The sequence below is a fragment of the Bos taurus genome, chromosome 26 (genome assembly GCF_002263795.3).
Source record: "Bos taurus isolate L1 Dominette 01449 registration number 42190680 breed Hereford chromosome 26, ARS-UCD2.0, whole genome shotgun sequence".
Classification (NCBI taxonomy): domain Eukaryota; kingdom Metazoa; phylum Chordata; class Mammalia; order Artiodactyla; family Bovidae; genus Bos; species Bos taurus.
This window is the reverse complement of record NC_037353.1, coordinates 45,280,543-45,299,766: the sequence shown is the minus strand read 5'-3', so window position 1 is coordinate 45,299,766 and position 19,224 is coordinate 45,280,543. Positions and strand designations below refer to the sequence as shown.

Here is a 19,224-nt window from a genome sequence, read left to right as displayed (position 1 = left end):
GTTGCTATAGAAGTCTCTTAATGATTCTGTACTTTTAGCTAAGGCAGGGTTGCAAGCACAAGCTCTTAGGTTTATAAGCAGAATTGAAAATTATACCTAAAACTCCTTTTAATATTGCTGAACCACAGGAGTCTGCTTTAGTACCTTACTAAGTGCAATGAACAGAGTTTCCCTTCCCTTAATTTTTTCTCCTCTTTGTATATTCTCGAGCATTGACGCCACTGCCACGGCCTCAGAATCTCTCTGAGACCAGAGGTGTGAACAGTGGAGGAGGCAGAAGGGAGTCTGTTGTGACCTGGGCGGAACCCTGTACACAGCTCACTTCTAAGTGAATTTGTGCAGAACAGTGAGCTTGGAGGGGAGGGGGTACTGGGGGGTGGTAGCTGCCTTTTCATAGAAACCAGGATAGAATTTGACAAAACTGCTACCAACAACCACTTCAGGGTTCTGGAAACTGACCTGAGTCAGGCAACAAATTGAGAAGCATTTATTCCTTCTTTAAATTTTTAAAAAAATATTTATTTTCTCATTTTTATTTTGGCTGCACTGGGTCTTCATTGCTCTGCAGCATGTGGGGTTTTAGTTTGCCAACCCGGGATCAAGCCCACATCCCTTGCATTGGAAGACGGGTTCTTAACCACTGGATCACCAGGGAAGTCCCAAGAAGCAAATTACGCTTGAAAACCTGCTCTTTGGGTCAGACCAGCAGGAATGGTCTCAGGCCTGGAGATGCACCTTGCCCCGTGCATCCCTGAGGGGATCAGCAGCTTTGCCGCCATCGGTTCTCGTGGCAGGCAGAAATCCAGGGCTTTTTCAGCCGAAGGCAGTGAACCCCGTAGGCAGGGAATGGGGAAGCCTGCAGTTTTGCTGGTCTGAGCTCGAGGTCCCAGTTGGGATGAGCAGCAGACACCTCAGAATGTAATGGGGGCCTCGTGGGGACCAGAGCGCCCCAGGAGGGCTGGCTTAACCAACTGGGGTCGGGGGTGTGCCCATGTGCACTTGATGCAGACCTGGGGGACTTGGGGTGCGGGCCGGGGGGACTCGCAGGGTGATGGGCGCATCCTAAGACTGATCCTGGCGTTGGCTGCACAGACTGAACACTTGTCCCTGAAGACTGAGTAAAATAATTTAGAGAACACTGCCTTATACACACGTTTTTCTCTATAACATCAAAGAGAAATAGATGAGACCCTGAATCAGGAACCATGGCTGCATGTCAGAACCACGCACAGTGCTTCTGAAAAGGGAGCTGCTCCCCGCCCCTCACCCGCTTCTACTTAATTGTTTCCTAGGGGAAGGCCTAAGTCACAGGCGGTTTAGAAGCCCTCCAGCTGAGTCCCACCTGCAAGCACGTCTGAAAACCATCGCACCTGGTCGGGGTGCGGTCCCTGGCGGACCCTAGAAGCTGGGGGAGTCAGACGGGTGCTGAGCGACAGAGGAGGAGGGGAGACGGGCATCTGAAGGCAGATGGGGAGACAAAAGGGAGAAAGTGCCGGGCGGGGTGGGGGGGGGCAGCTGCGGGCTGCCACAGAGCGGGGAGGGTCAGGGAGGGTGAGAGTGGGGGTGGGGGCGGGGGACAAGGACTCTGTCCACATGGCAGCCCAATGTAACCTTTTGGAGAGGAGGTGACCAGGGTTTAAGGTGAGGCAGGATAGGCTGGGTTAAAGATGGAGATGGGTTCAGGGTTAGGAAAGGTTGCAGCCGACCTCGTCCATCAGGCATACGGGAGCCAGGCAGCGAGGGTGCGGGTTCCCGGCTGGGGCTGTGAGCAGGGAACCCACGTGTTGGCATCTGGGCTGGGGTGGGTCTCCTGTTCACAGTTTAGAAGGTGAGGGCTGAGTAGGCAAACGTGAATTTGTAAAGTGAAAGGGGGAAGGGACCCGGGTTCGCAGTTAACGGGGGCGGCAGAAGTAAAAACCCAATTACTTTCAACTCAGGACAGTGAAACCCAGAGAGGCCACATGTGGTCCCACTCCACCTTGCCCAGGGGGTGAGCGCTCCTCTTAAGGGTGACATACCCACGCCCAGAGTTAAGCTAGGTCATCGTCTGTGGTCTGGCGGCTGGGAGAGAGGGAATGGCGGCCTGAGGACAGGAGCTCACCAGGCACAGGTCTCATCTGGGAAGGGTCCGCGTTGAGGTTGGGGATGTGCAGGGCACCTCCCAGGCCCAACGTGGCAGCTGGGAACCAGCATGAGGCCTGCGTCCCACACAACCCTCATAGAGTTCCCGCCTCTTAAGCCCCTCGTGTCCTTCTTAAGGATCGGAAGGGACAGAACGTGGGGTGGGAGAGGAGAGAGCAGGGAGGAGGCGTTCAGCATGGGTGCTGGGGAGGGTTTGCTGTGCTGTGCTCCCCCCGACATGGGCTCTCGTGTGCCCACCCCAGCCCACTCCCAGAGTGCTGGTGAAGGAAGACCTTTGAGAAGAGGACAGCATTGGGCAGGAGTCTGTGTGCTGAACTAGGGCTGGGCCTCCGGCCCTGGTGGTCAGCAGTGAGTTGAAGATGTGTCCTTTGGACCTCTTAGCCGAGCTCCTAATTACAGGATGTGTTCTCAGGCACCATTCCACATTTTAGGGGCTTTAACTCATTCGTTACGTATAGTAACTCACTTAATGAGTTAAAATAATAGCCCCATGCCAGCTATTATGTTAAATGCTTATGCAATTATGTTAAATGCGAATGGGTGGTAAAATAAAGACATTGTGATATATATGGGTTTTCAGAAAATAAAGTAGCAGGAAATTATTTTACTAAACATCCTAATGCGTAACATACTCTTACCAGTCAGCAAAATTAATGCTATTCATGATTTACTGCTGTGTCTGAGAGGTTTATCTGGTGCAAAGGCGACGGGGGGTTATTACCCCTGACACCTAAGGAGTCTGGGCTGTGTGCGGGGACCCCGGGGGTGAGAGGCGGCTCCTACCCTCGAGGGACCGTGGACACTGAAGGGACAGAGTCGGGAGGTAGCCGGGCTGACTGTGCTTCCCAAGGCAGCACGGTGGCTGGGAGACGCCGGGGCCCCACCTGTCTGGACTGAGGGTCCCCAGGGCATCTCTCTCCAAGACTGTCACCGGGGCTTTGACGCTGGAGTTGGCGGAACCTCAGGTTGACCTGCTTCCAAAGCGGGTTTCTTATCTTTTTTGTCAGCATCATTGCTCGTTACATTTTCCTTCAGAGATTTTATAAGAAACATTAGATTACTTTAAAAAATCCATTTCTTGCACTCGTCAGAGGTCCTCAGCTAGGCAGTGGCGACGTGTGACCCCAGCCCTCCATCGTACCTCTCCGCTCCTCTCCCGAATCCTTACCCAACCCTGACCCCCTCCAGCGTTTTATCCATGAGAAGGGACGTGGCACCAATCTGACGGGTCTGACCCGACAGTGTCTGCATGGGCTCCAGGCAGGAGATGCAGGCATGACACACAGGGTCCGCCATGCAGACACCCAGCCTGGGCTCGGGATCCCCTCCTCCTCACAGGGGTAACTTCCCCAAACTGGAGACGTTCCTTTTACCTGCTGCAAAACTGCTCCTCGACTCCAGATAAAGTGAAAACCGTTTTGCAAAGAGCTGCAGGCTAATGACCTGCAGCCCACGGTCAGATCAGCCGGGATCTCCGCAGAGCTCAACACCCCCAGAGTCCTGGAGGCCCATCTCACCATCCCCAGGGCCACGGACACCCCCAGGGCTCACCGACTCAGGCAGGAGGAGATCAACTCAGCCCGTCCTCCGAGTGAGCAGAGGCAGAGAACTCATCACAGCCACCCCAACAGCCCCCAGTCTGCAGGGCCTGGACAGACGGGGTGGGGGGCGGCCAGCCAGTGTGGAATCAACCCGCTGAGGGTTAACCCGGCAAGGCTAAGTGACAGCAAAGCAGCTCAGCCCCAGCAGCTGAGAACATTCCACTTGTGAGCTCACAGCCCCAGACCGGAAGGGGTAGAAAACCAGATTCTACCCTCCCCGCCTCAGTCCTCTCAAACCTCCGCTGTTCCTGACCTCACCCAGGGTGCGGCCACAGGGCTGGGGATGACCCCACTCAAGCACAGAGCCCCAGGATCCCATCTGAGGGTTGGGGGTAGAGGGGTGTTAGCCACTCTTACCATCTTCTCTCCCTTCATTGACTTTGTCACTTTGTAGCTAAGACAGATGATAAAGCACATCAGCAGGCTCGCGGCCATCAGGAGGCCACCCGCAACGGTGATCATAATCTTGAAGTCAAGCCTCTCAAGTATCATCTTGTGGCCAAGCGCACACCTGGGCAGAAAAGTGCCGGGAAGCATGTGCCCCACCCTGGGAAGCACATGAATGTCCCCTGACCCCGGGGAAGCATGTGAATGTCCCCCCACCCCAGGGAGCAGTGAATGTCTGTCCCCCGACCCCGGGAAGCAGTGAATGTCCCCCCACCTTGCCTCCCCCCACCCCCAGCCACTTAGCAATCAACCTCCATGGGCTTCCTTCAGTGGAGGGCGAGTTATCCCAAGCCACAGAGCCTTCTGCGTGTAAAACGTGGGTGGATCTCCCTAAGCTGGTCCAGGGTGGGTGGAAGGTTTACTCCAGAAAGAAGGAAGGACCCACGTGGGAAGAGTCTCTTTCTCTTTCACGGGCAGTAACGTGCAGCTGCACATGACGAACAGGCCTATACTTGGGCCCATGGCTTTGCTCCCAAACCCCACGTGCATCCTAAGTCACTTCAGTCGTGCCCAGCCCTCTGCGACCCTATAGACTGTAGGCTCCTCTGTCCATGGGATTCTCCAGGCATGAATACTGGAGTGGTTTGCCATTCCCTTCTCCGGGGGATCTTTTCAACCAAGTGATTGAACCTGAGTCTCTTAAGTCTCCTGCATTGGCAGGCAGGTTCTTTACCTAGGAAGCCCCTGAAATACATTGAACTTTCAGAATCAGGCTTACAAATCTCCTGTGGGAATAGCTAAGGGAATGTCTTTTTTTTCCCCAAAAAATGTTATGTGTACACTGCTGAGAATACGCGAACCCATTTTGTAAATGATAACGTATCTTAGGGGAAAAAAATGTCAATTTTTCCCACTGACAAATGGGTCATGCCACCTCAGTATTTAAGGAGATTCTAGAAACTCCCTTCCAGACCCTTCTGCAGGCTCAGAGGTGGAGAGTGTCCTGAACAGAGGAGCCAGCCTCTCCAGGAACCAGGAGCCACCATCCCTTGTTCTGTCTAAATTTATTGTCGACCACACGCCTTGCTTGGCTATCTTTCCTCTGAAATCCAACCGAGTTCCTCAAAATCCAGTTTACCTGGAACGAGCAATTTAATCAAACACTCTGAGCCTTGAGAAGCGGGTCCCTTCAAAGGCTTGGTAATCCCTGGAGAGAAGAGAAGTGAATCCCGGAGAAAAGCCAACAATTCGAATGGTAGCAACACCTCCTTGAGTCCAGGCGTGCTGAGCTGCGTGAAGCCAAATAAAAGCAAAATGAATCGTGGGGAACAAGACGCTTCAGTAATGAATCTCCCCACCCCCACTCCGATGATTCTTGGAGGGATCTTACTGTCACCATGAGGACTACCTGGCTTCCAGACGTGCCGTCTTGTGCCAGAGCTCAAGGGAGGGACGGGTATGTTCTGGGGCTTGGAGACCCATCGGGCTGTGTGACATCAGCCCTCAGAACACCAGCTTCGGGCCACAGAGTTCTCAGTTCTGTCCGGGTTCAGGTTTATTTTCACCTCCCAGGAAATGCAGAATGTCTGGAAAACAATTTTCGTCATTTTGATCCAAGTCCAGAAGCTTTGCACGTTCTTGTTTCCCCTAGAGAAAACGTTTAGGGTTTGTCTTCTAATCAAGACATAGTTTGAGATTTCATAAAAAACTGGAAGAAAGCCTACCACGTACGGAGGTGAACAGTGTCCTCAGACCCGAAGAGTTCTGGCCACACGGTGGACACATTGGGTAGCCACTCAGATCTGTGTCACGGACATATATTGATCTAGTTAAATCAGTTGATAAATGTAACTGACATAGATACTTGACATATGTAACTATATACATAGTTTTATAAATGGCTATACATGACTGAGCGACTTCACTTTCACTTTTCACTTTCATGCATTGGAGAAGGAAATGGCAACCCACTCCAGTGTTGTTGCCTGGAGAGTCCCAGGGATGGTGGAGCCTGGTGGGCTGCCGTCTATGGGGTCGCACAGAGTCAGACACGACTGAAGCGACTTAGCAGCAGCAGCAGCATATATAAATAAAACGTAATTGACACACACGTCAGAGTTTTATGTATGGTTATTTATGTTGTACAGAAAGCATACAACAGACAGTATAGTTAAGAACTGTGTGCTGACATTAACAAAGTGCTGTGCGGTGAGAAGACACTAGAGTTTGGTTTTGTTCCTGATCGCATTTCTCTGATCACAAGGTACAGAGAGCCTGCCAAGCCAGCCCCACTACAAGAGAGGGTTCATTTAGCTACGGGAGGCATCTCGCAGAAGCCCAGGGGACAGGAAGGGAGTGGGGTGGGCCTCCCAGGCACAGCTCCAAGGCTCCTTGGGCGTCTGTCTCTGTGTGAACGTCGCTTGTCCTAGTCACGTGGGAAGTATGTGAATACAAGATGCCTGCGTGCACGACAGTTTATGTAGCTTCACTCCAGCTTTCATCTTGGTACTTTTTGTTTTACAGAAAGTTTTTAGCTTCCAGGCAAAAGCTAATTTCGAATTTAATAAAGAACGAGGCCACAGTTGAACATGTAAATGCGATGATGATAAAGGGTTTGAATTATGGTGCTGGGGAAGACTCTTGACAGTCCTTTGGACTGCAAGGAGATCCAACCAGTCGATCCTAAAATAAATCAACCCTGAATATTCATTGGAAGGACTGATGCTGAAGCTCCCATACTTTGGCCACCTGATGGCGAAGAGCCGACTCACAGGAGAAGTCTCTGATGCTGGGAAAGATTGAGGGCAAGAGGAGGAGGGGCGACAGAGGATGAGATGGTTGGATGGCATCACTGACCCAATGGACCTGAGTCTGAGGAAGCTCTGGGAGATGGTGTGGCGTGCTGCAGTCCATAGGGTTGCAAAGAGTCGGAGATGATTTAGCAACCGAGAGGCAGCCATAGTTAACGCTAAGTTTTAAGGCACAGTAATAGTAGGTCAGATGCTTTTCTTTTTCTTCACTTAGTGTGTAAGGGGAGGTGGGAGGGGGCTGGCTGAGGTTGCGGACTCAGGAATCAGAAGGAAGGCCTCAGGGTTGGGTGGGAACGAGGCCTGGCTGCCAGACAGCTGAGCCCTGGGAGGGACCCTAAGGCCCTCACCCCAGGTGAGGCGGGTTGGAAATGCAGGTCAGCTGGGGCCTGTGGAACTCCAGGGTCGGAGGGGTGGGCTTCATGGAGCAGGATCTGCTGCAGCTGCCAAGCAGGGAGGAGCAGTGTTTTTTTGTGGGGAGGCAGAAGGGAGGGAGGGGGGGCCTGCAATGACGTAGAAAAGGCAGCGGGGGCCTTCCTAAGCCTTGGTGCTCAGGGCAGAGGCAGGCTCCCTGTGCAAACCAAGTGCCCAAAGTCTAATTGCCACCACGATTTTGTGGGCACCGCTTTTCCTACCCTGGACACCCAGAAATAAGTCGTGGGCCAAGTCTTGTTCCGAAGCCTAGTAAGAGAACCACATTGCTTTATTTTGCAGTAACTTTGTTTATTTACTTATCGGGTGTGCTGGGTCTTTGTTGCTGTGTGGACTTTTCTCTGCTGCGGGAAGCAGGGCCTGCTGCCTAGATGTGGTGTGCAGGCTTCTCACTGCAGTGGCTTCTCTTGTGGAGCACCGGCTCTAGGGCACTGGGGCTCAGTAGTTGAGGCTGCTGGACTCTAGAGCACAGGCTCAGTAGTTGTGGCCCGCGGGCTGACTTGCTCCATGGCACGTGGGATCGTCTCAGATCAGGGATCGAACTCATGTCTCCTTCATTGGCAGATGGATTCTTTACCACTGAGCCACCAGGGAAGCCCCTATATGTATATTTAATATATTAATATTTATATACAATATATTGATATGTATTAATAATATGTTATATTATATATTATATATATTATAATGTTATATTAAATTATATTAAATTCTATATTATATAGATAATATATAATATATATAAATATGTTTTATATAAATATCTTATATAATACATATATTTATATAAGGTTTGTATATATTTGTATATAATATATATATACTATATAAATTTATATAATAAATTATATATTATATAAACTTAAATATATAAATATTTATTATATAATTTATTATACAATACATTATAATATTGTTTAATATTAATTTAATATTAATTATATAATGATAAATAATATTTAATATAACGTTACATATATTATATATAATTAACAATATAAAATATATAATATATAAACATTAATGTTTAATATCTATTTTAATGTTTATTTACCCACTCCATCAGGTCTCAGCTGCAGCTCCAGGGCCTCTCACTGTGGCGCACAGGCCCTCTAGTTGCCGTGTGTGAGCTTAGTTTCTCCCCGGCACGTGGGATCTTAGGTCCCTGACCAGGAATCCCAACCTCGACCCCTGCCTTGCAAGGTGGATTCTTAACCCCTGGCCCACCAGGGAAGTCCCAGAATGACGTTGCTTTAAAGTGCTCAATAGAGTTTAGAGGCAGGAGCCAAAACTGAAAGAACTTTGCATGCAACTGTTGGCCCAAAGAGCCATATGTATAAATCTGGTCTTCCTTTTCCTTCACAACACACAGAGGAAGTACTTTAGTTCCATGACATAAAGAAATGGTCTCAGGGTGGACTTTTATGGTTTGGATCTTTCGAAGTTGGGAGCAAATCTTTGGGCTCCTTACGAAGTCCAGGATTTATATTGGCAACACTCAAAGAACCTCAAATATAGAATTAGGCCATCATGGGGGATTTCTATAGTACAGCTGAATTTCACTCTTGGAGCTTTGGAAACGTCTTAAATTTAACTTGTTGTGAATACTCTAAATTCAAAAGTCATCCCAGCTGGAGTGAATTACACCTTTAGCCAGATGTGTGTCACCCTCTTCTCAGTGGTAAACCGTTCCAGATACATTGCGTATTTTGTTGCTGAGGGATGTGACTGCTTTTGATGTTTTGTGAGTTGTGAACTCAAAAGTGTTAGTCTCTCAGTCGTGTTTGACTCTTTGTGATCCCATAGATTGTAGCTTGCTAGGCTCCTCTGTCCAAGGGATTCTCCAGGTAAGAAAATTGGAGTGGGTAGCCATTCCCTTCTCCAGGGGATCTTCCCGATCCAAGAACTGAACTCTGGTCTCCCACATTGCAGGCAGATTCTTTATCACCTGAGCCACTAGGAAAGCCCCCAAATTCAAGTGGATTTATTCTATTGATGGTGACATTATACCAAATATTCAGGATGAGGAACTAATAAGCACAATCCTGTGCTGTTTCAGAGCATGTTAGCATTTGGATCTTGAAATGAAGCAAAATTACAAAATATTAATTCATAGGACCGTCACTTGGGTGGAATTCCAGTGTCCCAGTCCGGACATTATACCAAATATTCAGGATGAGGAACTAAACAGCACAATCCTGTGCTGTTTCAGAGCATGTTAGCATTTGGATCTTGAAATGAAGCAAAATTACAAAATATTAATTCATAGGACCGTCACTTGGGTGGAATTCCAGTGTCCCAGTCCGGATCCCTTGTTCAACCTAGGCTGTCTGAATCAGGGTGAATTGCCTCAACTCTATTCCAGTTTCCTCATTTGTAAAAATGGGGCTAGTGGTGGGTCCAGGTGATTCTAAAACTCTGGATTAAAGAAGAATCCAATCATAAGCATGATTTTTTTTTTCTTTAAAAAGAGAGGTTATATTGATCAGGATAGGAAAATGATTTGTGACAACCCATGGGCTCCTAACATACAAAAGAAAAATCTTTAGACTACAAAGGAAGGAGAAGAAAAGTAAGATGCTTATGTGAAAAAGACTGCATGCTTTTTGTTGTTTTTGCTTTTGATGAGCCCTCATGGGCTTGGAGCCAATCACACTCGAACTGCAGCGAGGACATACAATAGAATTGATTCCTGGGGTCAAATCTAGAGGTGATTCAAGACCTGTGGGACCATTCACGTGAGCAGAGGCTTCACTCAGCCAGGTGCTGCAAGTCCTGCTTTCTCTTGGAATCATGGCAGAGCATCATGGTTGACTTGGAGCCATACTGAAAGCTGTCTCTGTTGTTTTCCTGTCACTTAACAGTAATAAACCACATTAAAACCTGTTTGGCTCTCAGAAACCCAACACTGGAGATACGACAGTGATGAGGATCAGGCCCACTCAGAAGATGAACGAGGGAGAAGCTAGTCCATTACTGATTTCAGAAGGATTCCCTCACATCCCAAATCCCTGGACATTGCCTTTTATGACCAAAGAAAGCAGTTCATTTACCTCTTCAAAGGGTTCTTCGTAATAGACTTTCCAGTCTGGTGTTTTCTGTTGCCCTTGACTGGAATTTGTCAGATGACCAATTTCTCAATTAGAAGCTGTCCTCAATTACTGTAGATCTATATATATGGCCAGCTTCCCAGGTGGCGCAGTGGTAAAGAATCTGCCTGCCATGAAGGAGACATTAGAGACATGGGTTTGATCCTTGGGTCAGGAAGATTCCCTGCAGGAGGAAATGGCAACCCACTCCAGTGTTCTTTGCCTGGGAAATCCCATGGACAGAGGAGCTGGCGGGCTCCAGTCCATGGGGTCACAAAGAGTCGGACACGACTTGGTGACTGAGCACATTTATATATACAGCCATGGCAGATGATCCCATCATATGGAAAACTGTTAACAACTTCAAGCCCCCAAATTTGGTGCAGCCCCAGGTTTGCTTACTCACTACTATAAATTAACCTAAAATCCAATGACTTCCAGAAAAGTCAGCCTTAACTTTCTTTGCAGGTGTTTGCATTGATGTGAATAGAAATCGTGTCCCTGATCCTTATCCAGTGAAGATTACTGAGGTTTTCCCCAGGAATAGAGCCACAAAACCATGCTATTCATCTAGATTCAGTGGACTACTCCTGCAAGACTCACCGGTCTTCTTCCTCGAAAGCAACACTTACTGAAAAGTTGAGGACAGACAACAGATTCCTGACTCCCTTCAGATGGCTTACTTCTGTCTCAGAGCAGTGGCTTGACGTTTGTGACGTCAACCCCTCCAACCTGAACTCGTAAGGGGAAAAACAGGCAAATGGAGAGACAGAGAGTTTCTAGGAGAGTAAGTCTGATTTATTTTACAAAGAAAACAAACCAGATTTTTACTAACCGAAACAAATATGGCTCCTTAAAACTCAATGGGAAAAGCATTACGTGAGCTGTTAAATTACTTGATTGGAAAATCCAATTTCTCAGGTAGAAAACATAATTCAACAAGTCATTTTACTAAAGGTTAAAGAAAAGCATGCTGAGGAATCCGTCTGCCTTCCACTTTGTCTAGGGCTCTGTAGCCACATTCCCAACACTCTCCATCTTGTCCCTCCACCCACACTGGCCCTGATCTCATGGGGAGACAGAAGGCAGCCATGGCCATGGGTCCAATCATGGGAGATGCCACTCACGCCCTGAAACCCAAGGACACGGAAATGATTGTGTGTGCGTGGGTATGCTCGTCACTCAGTTGTGTCCAACTCTTTGTGACTTGATGGACTACAGCCCGCCAGCCCTCCTCTGTCCATGGGATTTCCCAGGCAATACTGGAGTGGGTAGCCATTCTCTTCCCCAGGAGATCTTCTTGACCCAAGGATTGAACCTAAGTCTCCTGCACTGCAGGTATGTTCTTTACCACCGTGCCACCTGGGAACTCATTAACTCCCAAATTAGGTATAATCAATGGATGTGTCCAGGGTTAATTAACAGAGTCTTATTCCATGTGTGTGCTTATCACCAGGGGAGACAAGAGTGACAGCTGTCCTGATATGAGACGTTGTAGATTTTGTACAACTGCTTTACAATTTAGGCCAAATTTTCAATGCTTCAATAATTCATTTTTGAAAAACTGAACTAAGTAACTACAAGGGAGCTTCCCTGGTAAAACAGGGGCTAAGAATCTGCCTGCCCACGCAGGAGACATGGGTTCAATCCCTGCTGGGAATTTTCCACATGCCTCGGGCCAACTAAGCCCCTGTTAAGCCTGTGCTCTAGAGCCCAGGAGCCCTAGAGCCTGTGCTCTGCAACAAGAGAAGCCACTGCAACGAGAAGCCCGAGTACAGAAACTAGAGAAAATGCTCTGCAGCAACGAAGGCCCAGCACGGCCCAAAATAAATACAACTGCAATAATTACAAGGAAGTGGAAAAACAGCAAGTGATAATTCTACCAAGTTATGACAGATGTCAACTCACCAGTGAAACACCTGCAAGTCTCAGTGTATGAAAAAAGTCTGTAAAAATTCAGCTTGAAAGTCACTCAGTCGTTTCTGACTGCAACCCCATGGCCTTTACAGTCCATGGAATCCTCCAGGCCAGAATACTGGAGTGGGTAGCCTTTGCCTTCTCCAGGGGATCTTCCCAACCCAGGGATTGAACCCAGGTCTCCTACATTGCAGGCAGGTTCTTCTACCAGCTGAGCCACAGAGGAAGCCCAAGAATCCTGGAGTGGGTAGCCTATCCCTTCTCCAGTGGATCTTCCTGACCCAGGAATCAATCCAGGGTCTCCTGCACTGAAGGCGGATTCTTTACCAACTGAGCTATCAGGAAGGCCTAAACACAAGTTTATTCCAGACAATTTTCTAGCCCAGTTGGGATTTCTTCAGAGGGGTGTGGCTGGTGAGCGGAGGGGCAGCACGGTGAGACTCACTCGCAGATGCTGCTCAGGGTGGTGGGGGAGGGGTTGTTGGCAGCAGCACTTCCTCCTGCCCTCGGGCCAGGCCAGCAGAGACGGCTGGGCAAGCTCTCGTCTACAGGGGCATCATGCACATAAATGCAGACTGTCAGCCCCACGGGAAGGAGTACATGCCTGACTTCTGCATCACGTCCTCTCTCGAAGCCGAGGTCAGTTAACCATGACGAGGACAGCCTTGCATACTCCAGGCAGTGGAAAAAACAGAGTGTGTTGTAAGCAACTGGACAAGAGCTACGTAGCAGCAAGTAATGAGTATAATATTCTAGTGAGAATTCAGGGGGTCGCAGAAATTTTACTTATTATTAATGTTTTAATCGTCACTTTGTAAAATGTATTAAGTAAACCAGTTCAAATCAAAACTCAGTGTGAAGAATGTGAAATGGAAAACTGCAAAGACATTTTAAATAAATAATTTATTTATTCAAAATAGTTTTCTTAACCTTATTCACAGTTTCAAGTTTAAAATGAAAAACAAAAAGGGGGGTGGGGGAAGGGGGGAGGTGCCTATCCTTGATCAACTGTCACACAAAGTCAAAGAGAAGCAGATCTGTTCAGAACATGCACTAAAGACAGACTCGCACAATGGCTGGTCTTGGAAAAACCCTGTACTTTAGCTTGAAAAGGGTAGGCTTTTCTGTGCGACTGAGAAGGAAACACTGTGGATGCACCAGAAGTTTCTTTAACCCACCTGAACCACTGCAATCATTTGGATAGAAGTTCCCTTCACCAAAGCAACATTTCTCCAAGATAACTATCTCTTAAACCCACGTAGCTTAACATATTTCAAAAATATTTAAAAGTGTTAACTGCCTCACAGCAAGTCTATTAATACTGAGGTACCACGTACTTCTCAAAGAAACGAACGCAGGAGCTCGAAGTCTGACTGTGATGTTGGTGCCTCTGACGAAGAAGCCAGAGAACTCTGCACATGGTTGTTTGTCATGGGAAATGAGAACTCTGTGTTTCCACCGCTGTGCCTGTTTTAAGTGGGTCTTTTCCCTCATATTTAATGACACGGAGCACCGAATGGAAACGCTAGGACCCGAGTGCAGAAGGCACTGACAGCATCTCTGGATGCGGCCCCAGGCAGGAGTCACTGGACGACGGCGCTGCTGCCTCTGCCACAAGCCAGCTGGTCCAGCAGATGGATGAGGAGGTCGACTCTTTCCAAGAGAGAGGCGTTTTTGTTCGCAGTGGCTCTCAGGAGCTGGGAGTAAACCTGCTTGTTGGTTTTAAGGACTATGTCTTCATCAAGGATACTACTGGGTAAAAAAAAAGAGCAAGAGATGAAGAAAACAGTGATGCCCACCAAGAACAGTAAAAGACCCCAAAACTAAACACCGACAGCCCTGTCGTCACTTTTCATGGAAGCAGGGGTCCTATTAATGCCAACTTCATACCTGCTTTCCCAAATCGACTGTTCATGGGCCTGTTTTTAAACACTTATTTCAAAACATCAATTAAAGCCAATGATTATTCTTTTCATAAACAGTCAAGTGTCTACCATGTACCAGAAACTGCTCCTGGTCATGAACAAAACAGACCTGGATTCCCAGCCTTCATGGAATCCACACTCTCCTGAGGGAAAGCTGGGCTGCTATACGAGTATCTGGGTAAGGTGTGGGGAAAGAAACTTCCGCGAGTCATTTACTTTACCTTGTTTTCTTCTTAGTTGAAGATAGCAGCTTGATGGACTGAAGGAGAAGGAATGACAAGCGAGATTCAAATATACTGAGCAGTTTTGTCACTTCTTCTCGATTAAGACTAGGTGAAGAATCAGCGGCTGGAGGGGTCTCTTCACTCTTAGGCTAAAGACAACAAAAAGTGATTTCAGCTCAGTCACCCCACAGTTACTGCTTCATACTGAAGTGGTGGAGCCAGTCTGAATAATCCAGCAAAAGTTTTAACCAAAAACAAAGAGCAAATCGAGAGGATTTTTGTCCAGGGACAGCCCTTGGCCGCCTTGTCTCGGTCTTCTCTGCCTCCCTCCCATGAGAACATTCAGACAGACCAAACCACGTGAAAAAACTGTCTCAAGCCTAAACGGCACTTATGTAGAAGAAACTAAGCCTGAACGAAGCCCTCCGGACTTCCCAACACCACATGCTCAAGGAACAGATGGAAACCGGCCCTGTGTGGTTTGAGAACCAGAACCTGGAAGTTCGCAGGATGGAGGCGCCATGGGAACTCAGGGAAGCTTTCAGCCACAGAGAAGGCAGCATGAACACACGGATGCCGGGAAAACTGAAAGGCCACCCCAGGGAGCCGGCGTAAGCCCACTCACCGTTCAGCTGCAGGCAGTTTAGTGGAAATCGATACAGACCTTTTTTTCCTCCTTATTCCCAGGGTCTTATTATTAACCAAGGTCTATATGGTTATTTAAAGAAACAATTTTAAAATATAACATACACTTGGAAGTTAAAGAAATGCTTAATAATTCCACCAAAAAAATAAAATAAATCACTGTTAATGTGTTTTTATGCAAGTGTTAGTTGCTCCACTGTGTCCAACTCTGTGTGACCCCATGGACTGTATCCTGCCAGGCTCCTCTGTCCATGGAATTCCCCAGGCAAGAATACTGGAGTGGGTTGCCATTCCCTTTTCCAGGGGATCTTCCCAACCCAGAGATCAAACCCAGGTCTCCTGCATTGCAGGTGGATTCTTTACTATCTGAGCCACCAGGGAAGTCCCACGCAAAGCATATGTATTTATGTATTTGTATACATGTGGAAAATTTTGAAAAAGATGGGAATGCCAGACCACCTGACCTGCCTCTTGAGAAACCTGTATGCAGGTCAGGAAGCAACAGTTAGAAGTGGACATGGAACAACAGACTGGTTCCAAATAGGAAAAGAAGTATGTCAAGGCTGTATATTGTCACACTGTTTATTTGACTTATATGCAGAGTACATCATGAGAAGCGCTGGGCTGGAGGAAGCACAGGCTGGAATCAAGATTGCTGGGAGAAATATTAACGACCTCAGATATACAGATGACACCACCCTTATGGCAGAAAGTGAAGAACTGAGGAGCCTCTTGATGGAAGTGAGACAGGAGAGTGGAAAAGTTGGCTTGAAGCTCAACATTCAGAAAGCTGGGATCATGGCATCTAATCCCATTGCTTCGTGGCAGGTGGATGGGGAAACAGTGGACACAGTGGCTGACTGTTTTTCTGGGCTCCAGGGTCACTGCGGATGGTGATTGCAGCCATGAAATTAGGACACACTTGCTCCTTGGAAGGAAAGTTGTGGCCAACCTATAGAGCATATTGAAAAGCAGAGACAGTGCTTTGCCAGCAGGGGTCCATCTAGTCAGGGCTATGGTTTTTCCAGTGGTCGTGTGTGGATGTGAGAGTTGGACTGTAGAGAGGGCTGAGTGCAGAAGGGTTGATGCTTTTGAGCTGTGGAGTTGGAGAGGACTCTTGGGGGTCCCTTAGACTGCAGGGAGATCCAACCGGTCCATCCTACAGGAGATCGGTCCTGGGTGTTCACTGGAGGGACTGTTGTTGGGGCTGAAGCTCCAGTGCTTTGGCCACCTGGTGCGAAGAGCTGGCTCATTTGGGGAGACCCTGATGCTGGGAGGGATTGAGGGCAGGAGGAGAGGGGGACGACAGGGGATGGGATGGTTGGATGGCATCACCCACTCGCTGGACATGGGTTTGGGTGGACTCCGGGAGTTGGTGATGGACAGGAAGGCCTGGCGTGCTGCAGTTCATGGAGTCGCAAAGAGTTGGACACGACTAAGCGACTGAACTGATACATATACACTATACACACACATGCACGCATATGCCCACTGTACATACTCACCATGGAGCATTTACTTTAAGACACATAAAAAACTGATAAATCTTTTTTTCCATTTACCTGTTCAAATTCCTCCACAAGCTCCTTTCTGATAAGCTGGAACGCATGCTTAGTTCTCACCATTATATCAAGGGCCCCAGATAGCGTTTTTAATTTCCCAACATTGCTATTCTGACCTAGAGTGGCAAACACAAAATGATCGTTCCTTTAAACATAGAGAAACTCATCCAATGTGTTAATGAAAATTCTGATTTTCAAACACTGTGAAGGTAGTAGCTCATGAAAATGCCAAGAAATCTTCTAAATCCAACTTCTGTTTAGTAATTATCCCTAGAGAAAAACAGTAGAACTAGAGAAAGCAATAAACAATCATTGTTTTCTTGCCTCACTATCTGGCTTCATACTCAAGAGTAGTAAACATTTTTTTAAAAAGGAATTAACCATACTTACCATCATAGCAAATTTGTTCCTAGTATCTACTTTTTTAAAAAAATAAAAATGAATCCTGCTCATTCTAAGGAATTCCAACATGGAAAATTCAAAGATGCAAACTAGAAAAGAAGACTGCCCTAGATCACCCCCAGAAAGAGCTACTTGACATTCAACTATGCGTATGCTGCCAAAAATTTAAAAAGATGCTTTTAGTAAAAGGTATTTCTTCCTTTTTTTTTTTTAAGGTCTTTTTGATGTGGACCGTTTTTAAAGTCTTTATTGAATTCGTTACAATATGGCTTGTTTTACGTTTTGCTTTCTTTGGTGTAAGGCATGTGCAATCTTAACTCCCCGACCAGGGACTGAATCTGCACCTCTACACGGGCATTGGAAGGTGAAGTCTTATCCACTGGACTGCCCGGGAAGTCCCCCTAGTAAAAGGCATTCCTAAAAACTGTTTTGAGTAGGTAATACATTTTCAAAATGTGTAACGTTCAAGTGGGCCGCCCTGCCGGCCACCCTGCCTTCTCCCCAGAAGAGACAGTGCCATCAGTTTCGTGTCCATCCTTCCAGAGACACTGTATAAACAGGTACACATTAAATTCATTTTAATTTTATAGAAGAAAATAACTGAAACCAGTAGAATTGCTGTACTTCAAATAAATGTTTGTTTCTTTACCAGACAAGAGATACTTCTCGCAAGATAATTCTGCAGAAAGGGCACAGCTGAACAAGGTAGAGAAGTGAGTTTAGAAAAAAACACTCGGTGGTGGAGAGCCAGACCACTCCAAGCTGAGGAAAATGACAGAATAAAAGGTTTCCCTTGACCCCTCCCTGCCCTCCCGCCTCAGCTTCACCTTGTCAGGCTCTGTGGTTACCGTGCAGACGGATTCCGTGAGGCCACCACACCTCCACCACCACATCTCCACTCCCACCTTGTTCATGATGATTAAAATCTTTGTCTAAAGTAACTTGTCACAATTTTTTTTTTTTTTTTCAAATAAGGAACCCTGGGCTGTATTCCAGTGTTTCTAGTCATTAAACATAATCTAACACATTTATGTTTTAAAAAGCATTTCAAAAAACGTCCCTACCCAAAGACATTAACGATGGGCAAATTCAAAAGAAGACAGCATTACTTACATCGAAGAGTGATCCACAGGTCTGCCTCACTCTAAGACAATCCAACACTAAGCCAATGCATACAAATCTGAGAAATAAAGAAGACTTACTGGTCATCTGAAATTCTGCAAAGGCTACTCTTTCTAACTGTACTCTAAGGAGTTCACACGGAGCGTCTTTCAGAAGCTGAAAAAGCTTTCCAGCTTTGCTGTAATGAAGGTCTGCCAGCACCCGGTGCTGCTTCCTAAGCTGCTCATCACCAACCTAGAACCAAAAATAAAATAAATCCTAAGGCTTGGGCTTCACAGCAACTACGTCACCAAATCTCTGGATAACTACATGCTTTTCAGCGTTTTGTTCAGTCCCAGGGCTCTAGCTCTCAAATCTGCATCTCTGTTTCATTGGTCTTTGTGTCACGTGAGGAGGAAGGCCAGCTCCAACCTTCTGTGTGCAGGTGTCCAGCTGTCCCAGCGCCAGGGAGCTGCCCGGAACCCTCTCATGCTGGCATCTGCCGTGAGGATATTAGGCCATCTGGACAAATATAAGTTTAGGTTGGGGCCCCCCTGAGGCAAGTGAAAGAGTCCAGGGCCAGCTCAGAGTGGTGAGAAAAACCCTCTCCAGGTTAAGCTGGGCCTCAAAGGACAATATTCTCAGGATAAAGGCAACCCAGAAGCAAACCCACACCCAAGGGACTGCAAGGTAAGCTGCCTTGGTGCTAAGGAAGGGAAAACAAAACAAAACCATTTAAAAAAAATCCCTGAGAAACTATATAGGCACAAGACTCCTGGCAGAAGCAAGTCACCCTCTCTGAAGGAAGGCACCTAGACAGACCTCAGGCCTCAGATTATTCTCAGAAATACATGCATGGGTTTGAGCACCAGGATTCATGTACAAGACTGTTCATAGTATTGTTTCTAATTAGCCCCCTGGTGGCTCAGAGGTTAAAGTGTCTGCCTGCGATGCAGGAGACCTGGGTTCAATCCCTGGGTCAGGAAGATC

The 19,224-nt window shown here is 47.3% G+C and overlaps 1 protein-coding gene and 1 long non-coding RNA gene across 6 annotated transcripts in view; both read right to left on the bottom strand.

The window, feature by feature from the left end:
* Nucleotides 1-2,733: 2,733 nt before the first annotated feature.
* Nucleotides 2,734-5,916, bottom strand: LOC101902174 (uncharacterized). Its single transcript, XR_001495239.3, has 4 exons — nucleotides 5,539-5,916; nucleotides 5,269-5,419; nucleotides 4,101-4,254; nucleotides 2,734-3,171 (listed from the first exon to the last, which is right to left on the bottom strand). It is a non-coding gene; the product is annotated as an uncharacterized lncRNA (long non-coding RNA).
* Nucleotides 5,917-13,259: 7,343 nt separating this feature from the next.
* The window catches only part of EDRF1 (erythroid differentiation regulatory factor 1), a 33,888-nt gene continuing 27,923 nt past the window's right edge, over nucleotides 13,260-19,224 (bottom strand). For 2 of the 5 annotated variants that reach the window (XM_003587917.6, XM_002698564.7), the window contains 4 exons: nucleotides 18,336-18,489; nucleotides 16,732-16,847; nucleotides 14,522-14,673; nucleotides 13,260-14,127 (listed from right to left, as the gene is read on the bottom strand). In XM_003587917.6, coding sequence (XP_003587965.1) covers nucleotides 13,959-14,127; nucleotides 14,522-14,673; nucleotides 16,732-16,847; nucleotides 18,336-18,489 — 591 coding nt within the window. In that variant the 3' untranslated portion in view covers nucleotides 13,260-13,958. Of the gene's footprint in view, nucleotides 14,128-14,521; nucleotides 14,674-16,731; nucleotides 16,848-18,246; nucleotides 18,314-18,335; nucleotides 18,490-19,224 lie in introns of those variants that run through there. The other 3 variants (XM_005225865.5, XM_024985862.2, XM_005225867.5) reach the window with 2 other exon arrangements.